This window comes from Bufo bufo, chromosome 8, assembly GCF_905171765.1.
Source record: "Bufo bufo chromosome 8, aBufBuf1.1, whole genome shotgun sequence".
Taxonomy (NCBI): Eukaryota; Metazoa; Chordata; class Amphibia; order Anura; family Bufonidae; genus Bufo; species Bufo bufo.
The window spans coordinates 161362456-161378301 of NC_053396.1; the positions used below are offsets into that span (position 1 = coordinate 161362456).

Consider the following 15846-nt stretch of genomic DNA (forward strand, 5'->3'; position numbering starts at 1 on the left):
GCGCCGAAACTCCGCCCCGTCCCCATTATAGTCAATGGGGACGGAGCGGCGGCACGGCGAAATAGCGGAAGGACGGATCCAACAGGGTGAACAGCCTGTCGGATCCGTCCTGCCGCAAGTGTTAAAAGTACCCTAAACTAAAATTGACTAGCAATATATTTTTAGTTTGGTTACATTTTATATATAAAACACACATACAAAACAAATCACTTCCCATAGATGTACAGTCTCCTTAATAAGTCCAATTCAGCAACATCTTGACCATGCTGATGTCTTTCCAACTGCATCTCTTCTTTCAGAGTCTCTGTTTCCCGACACAGCTTCTTTATTTGTGACTCATACTTAAGTTTTGTCTTTTCTGAAGCAAAGATGATTTTCAGTTCCTGTTGTTGCTGTAAATTATTTAGCTCCTGCTGCAAGTCTGTATTTTGGAGCTGTAGATGGTTTATCTCCTCTGTGGCTTTACTTAAACTTGTTGTAAGGTCCTGCACCATCATACATTTTTTATGCCTGTCTTTCCTCAGTGCCTGCAGATCTGCCTCCTTCTTCTCTCCCTCTTTCTTCAGTTGATTAATCAGGACATTTTTATATTCATTCACTCTTTTTGATGCTGCCAATGCTATTTTCAGAGCCTCCAGCTCCCTTTCAGTCTTCTTTTGTTTGGCCTTCAATTCAGATATCTCAAGCTTGCAGGCCCTAAGCTGAAGGTTCAAATGAGCTCCCTCAGAATGTTTTTTATTCATTTCGGATCTTAAGAGATTTAAATCTTTCTCATTCCATATACAATGACCGTTGCTTTCGCTGGTTGTAGCTGAACCATTCTCCTCTTTTTGATAGGACTCACAGGTGGCATCTTGTGCTGGAACAGCCTTGTCCTGCACAGAGTCTTGGACGATCATTTTAGACAAGAGCTCTCTTTTCTTCTTTTTTTCCTTTTCCTGAAAGTCATGCACTGCAGTCTTGTAGATTTCTGCTACATTTCTTGCTCTCTCTTTGGCCTGTTTTTCTGATATCAGCAATTCTGGTTCAAAACTTCCATGTAAAAAATCTTCGGCGCTGAAATGTGGAGAGAAGAGCTCTTCAACCCAATGTTTTTTATTGTTTTGCATCTTCTTCCAATGGACCTATATGGAGAAGCAAATCTCTGGTAAAATAAAATAAAAATTGCTTTCAAGTGCTTATTTTATATCTCTTCAATTATAGGGAAGAAAAAAAGATCAAGCTTGAAGAACCTGAAGCTGACCTAAGTTCACTTGATCAGACTAAAGGATTAATGTCATTCAAAAAACACAAGTAAGAATGCATTAAAGATGTTGGCCCATCGGGGACACTGATGGTGTACCCGCTCCTCTCTCCAGAGCAGGGCCCCCAAAGTAAAAGGATAGCATGTCATGCTCTCCATTCATTGCTATGGGAATTCCAAAAATATCTGAGTGAGCGCACTCAGTTTTTTTTCTTTTTCTTTTACCCTAAGTTCACACCTGAGTGTTTTACAGCGCGTTCCTACGCGCTGTAAAACGCACAAGGAGAAACCAATGCTTCCCTATGGGAATGGTTCTCACCTGGGCGTTTTACAGCGCGTACGATCGCGCTGTAAAACGCCCGACGCGCAAACAAGTACTTGAGCTTCTTTGGGGCGTTTTGTCGCGCGTTCTCGTACATAGACTTTCGGGAATGCGCGACAATGGGCGTTCGCTTGTCTCTGTATGCACGCTTGTAAACGCCCGTACAATCGCACATACAGAGCGCTCCTTTCAGAACGCTCAGGTGTGAACCCCGTGTTAAGTCTGATAGTGGTGAATGGAGAAAACACTGGCCAAGTGCGGCCATTGCCCCATTCACTATGGGACTGCCGGAAATAGCCAAGCCAGCGCTCGGCTATTTTCGCAAGTCCCATAGCAGTAAATGGAGGATGGCTACGCATTCAGAGCTGCTCTCTTCTCACTTTGGGAGATAGGTGTGGGTCTCACCTCTGGGACCCGCTTCTATCTGACATTGATGGCATCAATGTTCCAGATGGGTCAACCCCTTTAAGAACAAAATATTGTAAGGTAAACGCTTAAAGCATACCCAACCTTTGACAAACTTTGAATTACTTTATAGTACAGTGTGTGTACATGAGAAATAACACTATTTTTGGCCATTATATGACTGGTATCTGGCATTTTTTAGCAGTTTTCTCATCTGTATGCTGTATCTTTAGTTTGTAGTTCTCTTAAATCTGTTTGGTGGAGACCAGCTCCTGTCTACTGCAGACAGCAAGTAGAGGACAATCTTTTTCATAATTTTCTCACATTCACTTAAAAGCAGTCCCAGGACATTACAGCACAGTACTGACCTGTATGGATGTGAATAAAGCACGTGGGCTAAGATATAAACTTCCTATTTAGCTGCAGCAGTCTCTTTGGTGTCTCTGTGGAATCCTGTCTCACTCATCTCCTGCCTATTCCTCTCCATATTCTTGTATGAGATAATGCAATCTTATCATTTAGTGAGCAGACAGAGGTCCTAGTCTCACCAAGACACATTTTTCATAAATTTCAGGGACAAAGTAAATTTAAAGAAGGTGAAGAAACAGAACAAAGTTGTCCATTTAAATAATGTTTTCTCAATAGTTTTTCCGGCTAATTAAAGTATTTTGTTGCTTACTTCTTGCGCCACAACAGGGTTCCCACTGAAGAATTCAGAATAGCTCCGTAATACGCCTGATGAAGGAGCCAAATCTGTGTGTCTCTGTATGAAATTCAATATTTTGGCCGAAGAGTTACAAGCAAAGATAAGCAACTGCAATATAACTTAAAAGGGGTTGGCCCATTTGGGACAATGATGACATATCGCGAGGATATGCCATCAATGTCAGATAGATGCAGGACCTGCACTTATCTGGAGTACAGGGCCCCAAAGGTAACGACAGCACAAGGCGAGTGCTAGGCTTGTTTTCTTCTCCAGGACATCATGCTGTCAGCACAACACACAAGCTAGAGCTGGCTGTGGCTAGAGGACTCTGTACAGCAGGGGAGCTTAGCCTCAGGACGACACAAAACACATGGGGATGGGGAGAAAAAGGTTTTTTATTTTTTTATTAAAGCATCCCCCCCTATACTGTTATCAGGGGAACTCTGCACATCCCCCCTCCAGGACTCCACTTTCACCCCCCTGAACTGAAAATAGTGCCCACCCTTCCCTAGTTAGTGTATGGGTGGTGTTACATAGGACTGCAAGTGGCATTTATTACATTATCTGTACTCAGAGAGTTATCACTTTGTTATCTGTGGTCAGGGGTGGACTGGGAACTTAAGGTGGCCCTGGGAAAAAAAACTAAAAGTGTCCCTATTTTGTAGGCGGTGCAAATTGACAGAAGGCAGGACAACAGAAGTAGGAGGGGCCAGCAATACCATAGTCCAGAACAAAATCCCGCCCCAGCAGAACCAAACACCACAGTGCAGCACAAAATACTGCCTACATTAATTAATGCTGAGTGCATCAGATATTTATGTGTCTTGGTGGCGGACGAAAGGAGGGCTTGGATGGCCCTCTGGGCATCAGCCCATCGAGAAATCTCCCGGTAGGGTCTATAGCCAGTCCACCCATGTCTGTGGTGTTACATAGGACTACAGGTAACAGCTACTTCAATATCTATAATCATAGGGTTTTAACTGTGGTATTACATAGGACTGTGAGTAACATCTACCCTGCTTCCTCTACATTGCTGTATCCCTCAATTTATTATCTTGCTGACTGTGCAATATATCAATTTCTGCTGGAATTTAGGCCATAAATGTCTGATTAATGGGGGTGCCTCTGTCGATCATCACACTGGAGGGGTGAGTTCTGCTTTCTCTTCATCCATCTACATATGGCTGTATCTGCACTTTTTCACTTAAAGGGAACCTGTCATCAACTTTATGCTGCCCATACTAACGGCAGTATAAAGTACAGACAGGCGAGTTGATTTCAGCGGTCGGTCATTTATAAGTTAAAAGTAAGTGGTTGCCGAGAACCAACATCACAATCATTACAGACTGGGCCTGGAAAAGAGTCCCGGCCACCTGAGAAGAGTCCTGGTTATTCATGACTTCCTGCTCTCCTGCTGATGGCTGACAGTCTTCTACCTAGTTTTCTCCCTTTCTCTCTAGGAGAGAACTGCCAACCATCAGCAGATGGGTGAGAGAGCAGGAGATGAGGAATAACCAGGACTCTTCTCATGTAGATTTGACTCTTTTCAAGGCCTGGGCTGTAATCATTATGATGCTGGTTCTCAGCAACCACTTACTTTTAGCTCATTAGGGACACAGCGCTGACATCAGCATTTCTGTCACTAATTTATGCTGCTCTCAGTGACTTCAGCATGTGCCCCCCTGTGAATGACACACATGTTTTCAAAGGTGCACGGGCGACGGGTGCGTGGCACCGGAGGGGGGCCCGTTCTGTCCGGAGGCAGCAGGAGTGGAGATGAGCACCTCCATTGTGGAAGCGCTCATCTCCATATTCATCTGTATCGCTGTCCTCAGGACAGCGATACAGATGAATGGTGCAGAGGAGCATGGGAGAGGCGTCTCCCTTGCCCGTTCCTCTGATAGGCTACAGGCCTAGTGCCGTACAGTGCGGGACACCTGAGCCGTACAGTGCGGGACACAGGCCGGAAGAGGCCTGCATCGCATCACTGACAGCAGCATAAGGTAAGTATATGAGTTTATTGTTTTTATTATTTATAGTATACTGTGGCAAGAAGAGGGGTGGGGGCCCTACATACTGGCACAATATGGGGGGGGGGGGAACTATGAAGAAGGGAAGCACTATGGGGGCCCTATATACTGGCACAATATGGGGGGCACTATGGAGAAGAGGGGAAGCACTATAGGGGTCCTATATACTGGCACATTATGGGGGCCCTATATACTGGTGTCACGGAACCATGAACCAGACGTACAACAAGAGATAAGTGAAAATAAGAAGGCTTTATTGAAAATAAAGCTGTAAAGCAAAAGTCCAAACGGATGGTGAAACCGAGCAGAGTCTTTGCGAAGCCAGAGGTCAGGAACCAGAAGGGTAGTCAGACGAAGCCAGGATCAGGAACCAGCAGGGTAGTCAGACGAAGCCAGGATCAGGAACCAGAAGCAGCAGCAGTCTTAGAAGCATGTGAACACAAAAGGACCAAGCAAGGAACTGAAGCCACAGACCTCCTATATATATATATGAGCTAGGCATCCAGCTCCTCCCAGGGGAAGGAGGAGCCGCAGGGTGGAAGGCTACAAGAAACCAAGATGGCCGCCAGCACATGTCAAACGAAGGAGAACAGCAAGAAGGTAAGACCATGACAGTACCTCCCCCTCAAGGGCCCCTCCTCCGCGGAGCACAAAACGGTTTCTGAGGGAAGCGTGCGTGGAAGGCTCGGAGCAAGGCAGGAGCATGGACATCTGCGGAGGGAACCCAGGAACGCTCCTCTGGAACATAACCACGCCAATGGACCAAAAACTGCAACCGACCGCGGACCAGGCGTGAGTCCAGGATATTGCTCACCTCATATTCCTCACGATTGCCCACTTGGACCGGACGAGGCCGAGGAAGTGAAACGATTACACACCAGTGGCTTCAACAGGGAGACATGAAACACGTTGGAGATCCGCATGCCAGGAGGAAGCGCAAGGGCATAGGCTACCGGGTTTACCCTGCGAAGCACTCGGAAGGGACCAACAAAGCGAGGCGCCAGCTTGGGAGTGGGCACTCGAAGGTTGAGGTTGCGGGTGGACAACCATACACGGTCTCCGACCTGGTAGGAAGGAGCAGGCGCTCGTCTGCGATCAGCCTGGAGTCTCTGGCGCTGCGCAGAGACCTCAAGGGACTTCTGGATCTGTACCCAAGAAGCACGTAGGACGGAAAGGTGATCCTCCACAGCCGGAATATCCTGGGGAGAGAATACCTCCGGTAACACGGCAGGTTGGAACCCATAATTGGCCATGAAGGGAGACGTCCCAGAGGAAGAGTTCACCGCCGTGTTCCTGGCAAACTCAGCCCAAGGCAGGAGGTCAACCCAATTGTCTTGGTGATTGGAGACATAGCAACGAAGGAATTGCTCCAAGGCCTGATTGGATCGTTCTGCGGCCCCATTGGACTGAGGGTGGTAGGCCGAGGAGAAGGAGAGATGAATCCCCAACTGGGAGCAAAAGGCGCGCCAGAACCTGGACACAAACTGACTCCCCCGATCCGACACAATCTCCTTAGGCAAACCGTGCAACCGGAAGACCTCCCTGGCAAAAATCGTGGCCAACTCTTGTGCAGAGGGTAACTTCTTGAGAGGAACACAGTGGCACATTTTGGAAAACCGATCCACAATCATGAGAATGACCGTATGGCCTCGGGATGCAGGGAGGTCCACAATGAAATCCATCCCCAGGTGTGACCATGGGCGCTCCCCGGTGGCTATGGGTTGCAGAAGGCCCAACGGAAGGTGCCGAGGGGACTTACTCTGGGCACAAACGGAGCATGCCGCTACATATGCGGCGATGTCGGAACGTAGGGAAGGCCACCAGAACAGACGTGAAACAGCCCAGGACAGCTGATTCTTTCCAGGATGCCCCGCGGTCTTGGAGTTATGGTAGGTTCGCAACAACCGAGTGCGCAACTCCTCAGGCACAAAACATCTGCCGTTGGGTCTCCCAGAGGGAGCACCAGATTGAGCCGCCAAAATCTGCTCACCCAGGGGAGAGGTCAGGCTGGTGCGAATGGCGGCCAGGATCTGATTCGGAGGTATGACCGAAGTCGGAATCGACTCCTCCCTGGACAGCTCGGAGTACTGCCGTGATAAGGCATCCGCCCTGATGTTCTTGGAACCGGGTAGGTAGAAGACCACGTAATTAAAACGTGACAAGAACAGAGCCCATCTGGCCTGACGTGGTGTCAATCTCTTGGCCTCAGAAAGGTAGGTCAGATTCTTGTGGTCCGTCAGGATGAGAACCGGAACCACCGAACCCTCGAGCAAGTGCCTCCATTCATTAAGGGCCTGCACGATGGCCAATAACTCCCTGTCACCAATCTGATAGTTGCACTCCGCGGAAGACAGTTTCCGGGAGTAAAACCCACAAGGAAGCAGAGGGCCCTCTGGTGTTCTACGCTGAGACAGAAGGGCGCCTACTCCCGTCTCAGACGCGTCCACCTCGAGGACAAAGGGCAACCCAGGGTTGGGATGCGACAGAATCGGAGCCGAAACAAAGGCGGACTTTAGGGCCTCAAAAGCTCGGATGGCCTCGAGCGGCCAGACCTGGGAATTACTGCCCTTCCTGGTCAGATCCGTGAGAGGCTTGGCCAGCATGGAAAAGTCCCTGATGAACTTCGATAATAATTGGCGAAGCCCAAAAAGCGCTGCAGGGAACGAAGACCACTGGGCTGGGGCCACTGTAAGACAGCCGAAACCTTCTCAGGATCCATGGAGAACCCCTCAGCGGAAATGATGTAACCTAAGAAGGTTACCTGGGATCGGTGAAATTCGCATTTCTCAAGCTTACCGAACAGCTTGTTCTCTCGTAACCGTTGCAACACTCGTCTGACATCCAGAATGTGGGCCTCCATGGATTCAGAATATACCAAGATGTCATCCAAATAGACTACCACACACTGCTGCAACAGGTCACGGAAAACATCGTTGATGAATTCCTGAAAGACTGCGGGCGCATTGCACAACCCAAAGGGCATAACCAAGGATTCGTAATGACCGGTCCTGGTGTTAAACGCGGTCTTCCACTCATCGCCCGCCTTGATCCTTACCAGGTTATATGCCGCCCTCAGGTCGAGTTTGGTAAAGACCGTGGCCCCTTTAAGGCGATCGAACAGCTCGGAAATCAAGGGTATCGGGTAAGCGTTCTTGATCGTGATGCGATTGAGACCCCTGTAATCGATGCAAGGCCTCAACTCACCGCCCTTCTTTTTCACAAAGAAAAATTCAGCCCCTGCCGGGGACGAAGATTTGCGAATGTGTCCGCGTGAAAGCGCCTCCCTCACGTACTCCTCCATGGCCTCATTCTCCGCTACCGACAGTGGATAGACTTTGCCACGAGGAGGAACGGCACCAGATTGTAACTCTATGGCACAATCGTATGGGCGGTGCGGAGGTAGGGCGCGCACCTTATCGAATACATCCCGGTACTCCTCGTATTCAGGAGGCAACAGAGAGTCCGAGGAAGTACACAGCAACTTGACAGACCCATGGATGCAACTAGCCCCACACTGCGGTGACCACGAGAGGATCTCGACCGATCTCCAAATCGAAAGTCGGATTATGCTTCTGGAGCCAGGGGTACCCCAAGACCACCGAGTAGTGTGGAGACGAAATAACCTGGAGGCAGACCGACTCTCTGTGAACGGCACCAATGGCTATCCCCACTGGAAGGGTCTCATGAGTCACGTGTGGCGGCAGAAGGGGTCTGCCGTCTATCGCCTCAAGAGCCAGTGGGGAACCTCGAGCCTGCAGAGGAATGGAATTGGCGGCAGCGAACACACTATCAATGAACAAACCACCAGCACCAGAGTCCACCAACGCCTGGGTCGTCACCGAGCCCCCGACCCAGGAGAGGACCACAGTGATCAGTGGTTTGTCAACACGGGAAACCGGGGACGAGGAGACTCCACCCAAGATCTGCCCCCGACAGGATCTCAGGGTACGAGCGTTTCCCGGACGGTTCGGACATGCCAACCGAAAATGCCCACCGAGACCACAGTACATGCATCGGCCCTCGCGTCTCCGGAGTGCCCTCTCCCCCTCGGACAGGCGAGCAAACCCCAGCTGCATGGGTTCACCCCCAGACAAGTCATCCCCAGGAGGCGTGGGAGGAGAGGGAGGCACGGGTGGGACAGCAAACGTAGGCACCAATCTGTTAGAAGACCTCCGCAGGTTCTCCTTAAAGGAAGGTCTCTCCCTGAGTCTGGTGTCAATCAAAATCAGGAAAGAAATAAGAGACTCGAGCTCAACTGGTAGGTCCTTAGCTGCAACCTCATCCTTCAAGGCATCCGAGAGACCATGAGAGAAAGCAGCGACCAGAGCCTCATTATTCCAGCCCGCCTCTGCTGCCAGGGTACGAAACTCAATGGCGTATTCAGCTACGGATCGTGAACCCTGTCTGATGGACATAAGGAGCTTCGCAGCAGAGGCAGCACGAGCCGGCACATCGAATACCTTCCGAAGAGAAGCAACAAAACCGGAAAACTCGGCAACCACCGGATTGTTGTTCTCCCATAAAGGGCTGGCCCAGGCCAAGGCCTTGTCCGAGAGCAGCGAGATCAAGAAGCCCACCTTTGATCTCTCAGTAGGAAAGGCATGTGGCAGCAACTCGAAATAAATGCCCACCTGGTTAAGGAAACCTCGGCACTGAGTTGGCTCTCCCCCAAAGCGCTGTGGAAGAGGGGCAGAACCGGTCATACCCCGAAACACCGCAGGCGCAACAACAGGTGTCGGGGTAGACTCTGGCGCAACAACCGGAGCGGCAGTAGGAGCGAGCCCAGGAGCGACAACCGACCCATCGGCAACGGGAGCGAAATGAGCCGTGCGTTCAAGCAGGGTTTGCAACGCCACAGCGAACCAACCCAACAGGTGATCCTGCTGATCAAGTCTGGCAACCAGCGTGGGTAGCGAGGATGGCCCTGTACCGTCAGAATTCATGGCTTGGTCCTAATGTCACGGAACCATGAACCAGACGTACAACAAGAGATAAGTGAAAATAAGAAGGCTTTATTGAAAATAAAGCTGTAAAGCAAAAGTCCAAACGGATGGTGAAACCAAGCAGAGTCTTTGCGAAGCCAGAGGTCAGGAACCAGAAGGGTAGTCAGACGAAGCCAGGATCAGGAACCAGCAGGGTAGTCAGACGAAGCCAGGATCAGGAACCAGCAGGGTAGTCAGACGAAGCCAGGATCAGGAACCAGCAGGGTAGTCAGACGAAGCCAGGATCAGGAACCAGAAGCAGCAGCAGTCTTAGAAGCATGTGAACACAAGAGGACCAAGCAAGGAACTGAAGCCACAGACCTCCTATATATATGAGCTAGGCATCCAGCTCCTCCCAGGGGAAGGAGGAGCCGCAGGGTGGAAGGCTACAAGAAACCCAGAAACCAAGATGGCCGCCAGCACATGTCAAACGAAGGAGAGCAGCAAGCAGGTGAGACCATGACAACTGGCACATTATGGGGGCACTGTGGAGAAGAGGGGAAGGAGCACTATGGGGCATCTACTAGGGGCCCTATGTACTGGCATGCATTATTGGGGGGCTCTATGGAGAAGTGGGGGGGCACTATGGGGGCATCTACTGGGGGCTTTATGACACGGCTCCACCTGGCTCCTTTTTTAGCTGGCTCCTAGATTCCAAGGAAATTTGTCAAGCCCTGGTCTATAGGAGACATCATGGCAGCTCATCTCCACCCCTCCCGGACCTAATGTCAGGGAAAACTGACAATTAGATATGGAGCCTTTAGAAGAGGCCTTTACGCAGTACTATAGAGACCAAGGAACCTACAAGATTCACACAAAAATATCTGTGATTTGGGAAGTCACAAAATATTCATACAGGGACAAGTTATATGTTCTTCCACTGAAACTGTATGGTTAGGAGATTTTTGCCATTTTTACAGGCTTGCAATACTGCTTGTAATGTATGCATGAAATTCAACGTGTACAGAGGATTGATGTGACCACCATATTGTGATTGCCATACAATTCCATAATGTTCATTATTTTTTTATTTTTTTTATTGGAATCACAATCTAAATTTTATGCAATTTCATAATCCAATCTTGAGGTTTCCTTCCTTAAAAACACGCCCTTCCCCAAAATCATAGAAAACTGCTTATGATTTTATACATGTAATTTTCTGTAATTCAACACTTAATAAAATGGCCATGTACTTATGGCGTGCAATTTTGTGTTGTGTTCTCGCACAAAATCACATCACATCACACATGCAATTGATCCAATGTGCTGTCTTGTTCGGTCCACAAATGTGTTCAAGATTTTTTGATTTTTTTTGACTATGGATTCAAATAGCTTTATGATCAATGCATCTTTTAAAACAGCGTGGGTACCATTTAACACTTCTTGTGATACAAGTGGATTCAAATAGCTGATCCATAAAATAAAAAATACCTTATACTCACCTTACCAATCCCTGTTGCTCCCAACACTTCCCTCGTCTCCTGACAATATTGCTGCAGATAAATTATTCCATCAAAATCTGCAACAATACAATTTTATTGTGGATTTTGACTTACACATTGAAGTCAATGAGGAAAATCAGTTAAAAATCCACGAACAATACCAGAAACACAAACTGACTTAGAGCTCATGCCCGTTGCCGCAAAAATGCCAACGGCTGCGTGCGTTCCACATTTTGCCGAATGGAACGTCCGGCGCTCTACAGAACAGACAAGAGTAGGATGTTCTATTTTTTTTCTTTTTTTGCGGGTCCTGCGGAGCGGACAAACGGATGAGGACACTGAAGTGAATGGGCCCGCATCTGACCAGCAAAAAATGCGGATCGGATGTGGACAAAAGCCATGGTCGTGTGCATGAGCCCTTACTGTGGATTGAAAAATCCACACTGAGGGTCAGTTTCCATGTGTAAGAAAAATTCTTCAGTATGTGGATGAGATTTGTAAAATAAAAATAAAATTGCCTGCTACTTTAATGTTGTAAATTTTACCTTCACAAACCTTCAGCATTTCCATCATATGGGGGATCCACATTTGCGGATCCGCAATACACGGGCACCGTTCCGTTGTCATTTCGCATCACGGATGCGGACCCATTCATTTCAATGGGTCCGCAAATCCAGAGATGCGGAACGGAACACTACGGAAGCACTACAGAGTGTTTTCTGGGGTTCCGTTCTGTGCCTCCGCATTGCAAAAAGATAGAACATGCTCTATCTTTTTGCAGAACGGAGGGATCCCGGACCCATTCAAGTGAATGGGTCTGCGATCCCCAATGCACCTGCCCCATGGAAGGTGCCTGTGTTTTGCGGACCGCAATTTGCGGTTCACAGCACGGGCACGGGACACCAACGGTCGTGTGAACGAGCCCTAAAATGTCCATGAAGGATCCGCTGTTGGTCCGTGTGTCCGTTTTTTGCCCTCCATGTGTCATCCATATTCCACATGCACGGCTAGGCTGAAAAAGGAGCATCTCCTACCAATGGTCAGTGAAAACCTCTGACAGAACCTGGATGCCACAGTAGTTTTCATGGACCCATAGACTTCAATGGGCATGTTTGGTCCACATCATGGACCAAAGTAATGCACACCCCCTTACTTTTTCCATTGACCCGTGGTCAATGGAAAAACCAGGATGTGTGAACAAACACATTAAAATCAATGGATACGTGTGCTGTGTCTGGAGGACATGGCTGGCACACGTCCATGATTCATCCGCGGACGAGGAGAAGCAGCAGCGGCGGTGCGGGGACCGGGAGCAGCGCGGGGAGCTAAGTAAATATATTTAATGCAGTAGACACACTGTTATGGGGGCATCTGTGAATGACACACTGTTATGGGGGCATCTGTGAATGACACACTGTTATGGGGGCATCTGTGAATGACACACTGTTATGGGGGCATCCGTGGATGACACACTGTTATGGGGGCATCTGTGGATGACATTGTAGTAATTGTCCCCCACAGTAGTAATTGTCCTCCACACTGCCCCCAGTAGTAATTTCCCCTGTAGCTACGCCACAAATTCAACGTGAGGGGCTCGGCATATGGTGGGGTATTTTATAACCTTGGATAACCCCTTTAATGGCAGTCCTTATAATGTATGCATATGTTGCTTTTTTTGTTGTTACAAATTTATCTATATTTTTTGCTAAATTCCAAGACACTGGAACCAAGCAATGTGTGAATGAGCTCTTGTAGAGCTGAAAGGCAGATATGCCAAGCTATGTGCAAGTTCAAAGAGATGGAGTGTATTTGTACATAGATATATATATAGTAGATTGCAAGCTCTCGTGGGCATGGTCCTCTCCCCCTCTGTAACAGTTTGTTAACCCTTTCCCGACCGCCTAACACATATATGCTAAACCAAAATCCAGCCACCACTCGACTAGGCGTTCACGTTCCAGCGGGTAGGAGCTGCCTCCACGTGGAATATATGTAGAAGTCCCAGCAACCGTGTCTTGCTTATAAGTATAAGTATATAATATGACGCGTTTCGGCACACAGCCTTTCTCAGTCAGAATACATCATTATTAGAAACCAATCTGAACACAAGTGACGTAATACGCCCAGCAGTGGGCAGTAGCCAACTCATTACCAATCAACATCCAGCTTTCACTTTATGCAGCAAACATAAACAAAGGATACCATGCTATCAACGGGACAATGAGGTCTATGGAAAAATAACATATATGCGTCTGCGGTCGGGTATTTAAAGATGGCGTCTGCTAGCGAGACAGGAGGTGCCCGAAGCTAATGTATGTGATCAAGGATAATGTTGATCACACACATTTAACCCCTTAGATGCCATGGTCAAATGTGACCACGGCATCTGGGTAGTCAAAAACTGTGAACAAGCACTCCCGGCGAGGATGGGGGGAGCCGGATGGAGTGTCTGGCAGCCTCGGTCCTCCAGAATGATCTGCCGCACATAAATTCCTATGGAGAGCCTGCCTGTGTCAGGGCTCCATAGGAACACAGTGAAATTCGAGTATGGCCTCATGCACACGACCGTAAAAAACGGAAGCCGTCCATGTGCCTTCCGCAATTTGCATTGTAGAAATGCCTATTCTTGTCCGCAAAACGGACAAGAATAGGACACGTTATATATTTTTTGCGGCTCCACGGAACGGAGCAACGGATGCGGACAGCACACGGAGTGCTGTCCACATCTTTTGCGGCCCCATTGAAGTGAATGGGTCCGCACCCGAGCCACAAGAACTGTGGCTCTGATGCGGACCAGAACAACGGTCGTGGGCATGAGGCCTATATGAGAGAAGCAAACTGACGAGTATGAAAAGAAAAAAGGGAATATAATGGAAAATAATAGCATTCTTAATACAGAATGCTAACTAAAATGTCCATTGAGGGGTTAAAAATAATAAATTAACTCGCCTCATCCACTTGATCGCGCAGCCAGCATTGTCTTCCTCCTTCTTCCTGCAGGACCTGCAAAAGGACCTTCAATGACGTCATCGCGCTCACCAAGTGGTGAGCGAGGCGACGTCAGCGCAGGTCCTGCTGAATGAAGAAAGACGATAACGGCTGCGCGATCAAGTGGATGAGGCGACTTTATTTCTTTTTTAACCCCTCAATGGACATTTTAGTAAGCATTCTGTATTAAGAATGCCAATTTTTTTTCATTATAACCATGTTAGAAAGGAAAATAATAAAATAAACAGAACACCTAACCCAAACCCGAACTTCAGTGAATAAGTCCGGGTTCGGGTCTTTATCACGCGCGTGTAGAGATGAGCGAACTTCTGTTTTAAGTTCGGCGTCTGGTTAGCGGAGGATCCCGATATGGATTCCGAATTCCGTTGTGGTCCGTGGTAGCGGAATCAATAATGGCCATTATTGATTCCGCTACCACGGACCACAACGGAATTCGGAATCCATATCGGGATCCTCCGCTAACCAGACGCCGAACTTAAAACAGAAGTTCGCTCATCTCTACGCGCGTGCAAAACACATTGCACTCGTGCGGGAAAAAAAATGAACAATGGAACGCAAATCGCATACAAAACTGACTGAAATTGCGTGCCTACTCGCACGGGTTTCCCCGCAATGCACCCACAACGCATCCGGACAAAAAAACGTGACGCCCGTGTGCAAGGGGCCGAACTCTCTCTTGATGTACAGCCCCATGCAATTAATGGTGCTATCAAATATATATAAAATATTTGTATATACATACCGTAATCTGGGAAAGTGATGACGAGTCAAGGGACATAGTTATAGGTGAATGCTCTCCAGCTGTTGTCAAACTACAACTCCCCGCTCTTCTCAGAACTCTCATAGAAATAAATGGAGCATGCTGGGAATTGTAGTTTCACAACAGCTGGAGTATGGCAGGTTGCCCACACCATACCTTGTAATTCCTTTTGTTTTGTTTTTTAATAATATTTTAGCAAGCTGTAATTGAGCAGACCCTACAAGAAGTTTTAACAATGCACATGACCCTATGCATACAGAGTACATGTACCTTGTAGTCCCAGTAAAGCAGTGAGCTCCTCACCCTCCACACCTCAGTTGGTATCTTGCTGCTCCTCTCCAGGACTCAGTAGCAGGCGTTCACATCTGCGCATGTGCACTGGAAATTCTTGTAAAGGAAGTAGCCGCGCTGCCCTAGCAACCAAAACACGCCGCAACCCAGGGGGCCAGCAAGCACGTGACCTTCACCAGCCAATCAGCTTTAGAGGTGGATATTTCAAGCGAAGAGCTACTACCAAGGACTATGAAAACATCACGTGACTTAGGTCACATGGGCTCTAACCGTGGGGATGAATGAGACGACAAAGGAGGGAGGGGGAGCTTGAGTTGTTTGTGATCGCCACAAGGAGAAGCCATGCCCTCTGTCATTACGTCTTAGAACATCTGTGACTTCACAGAACATTTTACTATGAATTAGGAGCATCACCATGTATGTTATACTGCATGGAACAGATACAGTGAAATTCCTTTAATTCACCATCCAGTAATCCAGAAAATAGACAATCCAGCACTTGTTTTTAGTTAAAACCAAATAAATTCAGATAGCAATCAAAGGGGGATTATTCCTTGTGCGTCCTGTTATTGTCACTCAATGACTTTTGTTTCGAAACCGTCCGTATTTAGCCCTTTGTAAAGATCAGACATTTTTTTGTGATTTTGTTTTTACAG

General features: G+C 48.1%; 2 protein-coding genes across 3 annotated transcripts in view; both read right to left on the bottom strand.

The window, feature by feature from the left end:
- Window positions 1-15189, bottom strand: part of PHF6 (PHD finger protein 6) — a 60699-nt gene extending 45510 nt beyond the window's left edge. Inside the window, exon 1 of the mRNA XM_040405444.1 lies at window positions 15170-15189. The gene's annotated coding sequence lies outside the window, so the exon portion shown is untranslated. The remainder of the gene's footprint in view (window positions 1-15169) is intronic.
- CCDC160 (coiled-coil domain containing 160) lies at window positions 118-14965 on the bottom strand. 2 transcript variants are annotated; one of them, XM_040405445.1, is made up of 2 exons: window positions 14882-14965; window positions 118-1124 (listed from the first exon to the last, which is right to left on the bottom strand). In XM_040405445.1, the coding sequence occupies exons 1-2, from the start codon at window positions 14915-14917 to the stop codon at window positions 207-209; spliced, it is 954 nt and encodes a 317-aa protein (XP_040261379.1). In that variant the 5' UTR covers window positions 14918-14965; the 3' UTR covers window positions 118-206. The 2 variants fall into 2 exon arrangements, with proteins under 2 accessions (XP_040261379.1, XP_040261380.1); XM_040405446.1 differs by having other exon boundaries at window positions 118-1144; window positions 14882-14945.
- Window positions 15190-15846: the final 657 nt, after the last annotated feature.

Bases quoted from the DNA above. Each gene is read 5' to 3' on its own strand.
- CCDC160 (XM_040405445.1), bottom strand. From the start codon at position 14,917: ATGTCCCTTGACTCGTCATCACTTTCCCAGATTACG. The intron at 1,125-14,881 runs GTATGTATATAC...TTCTCCATATAG, and splicing joins CATCACTTTCCCAGATTACG to GTCCATTGGAAGAAGATGCA.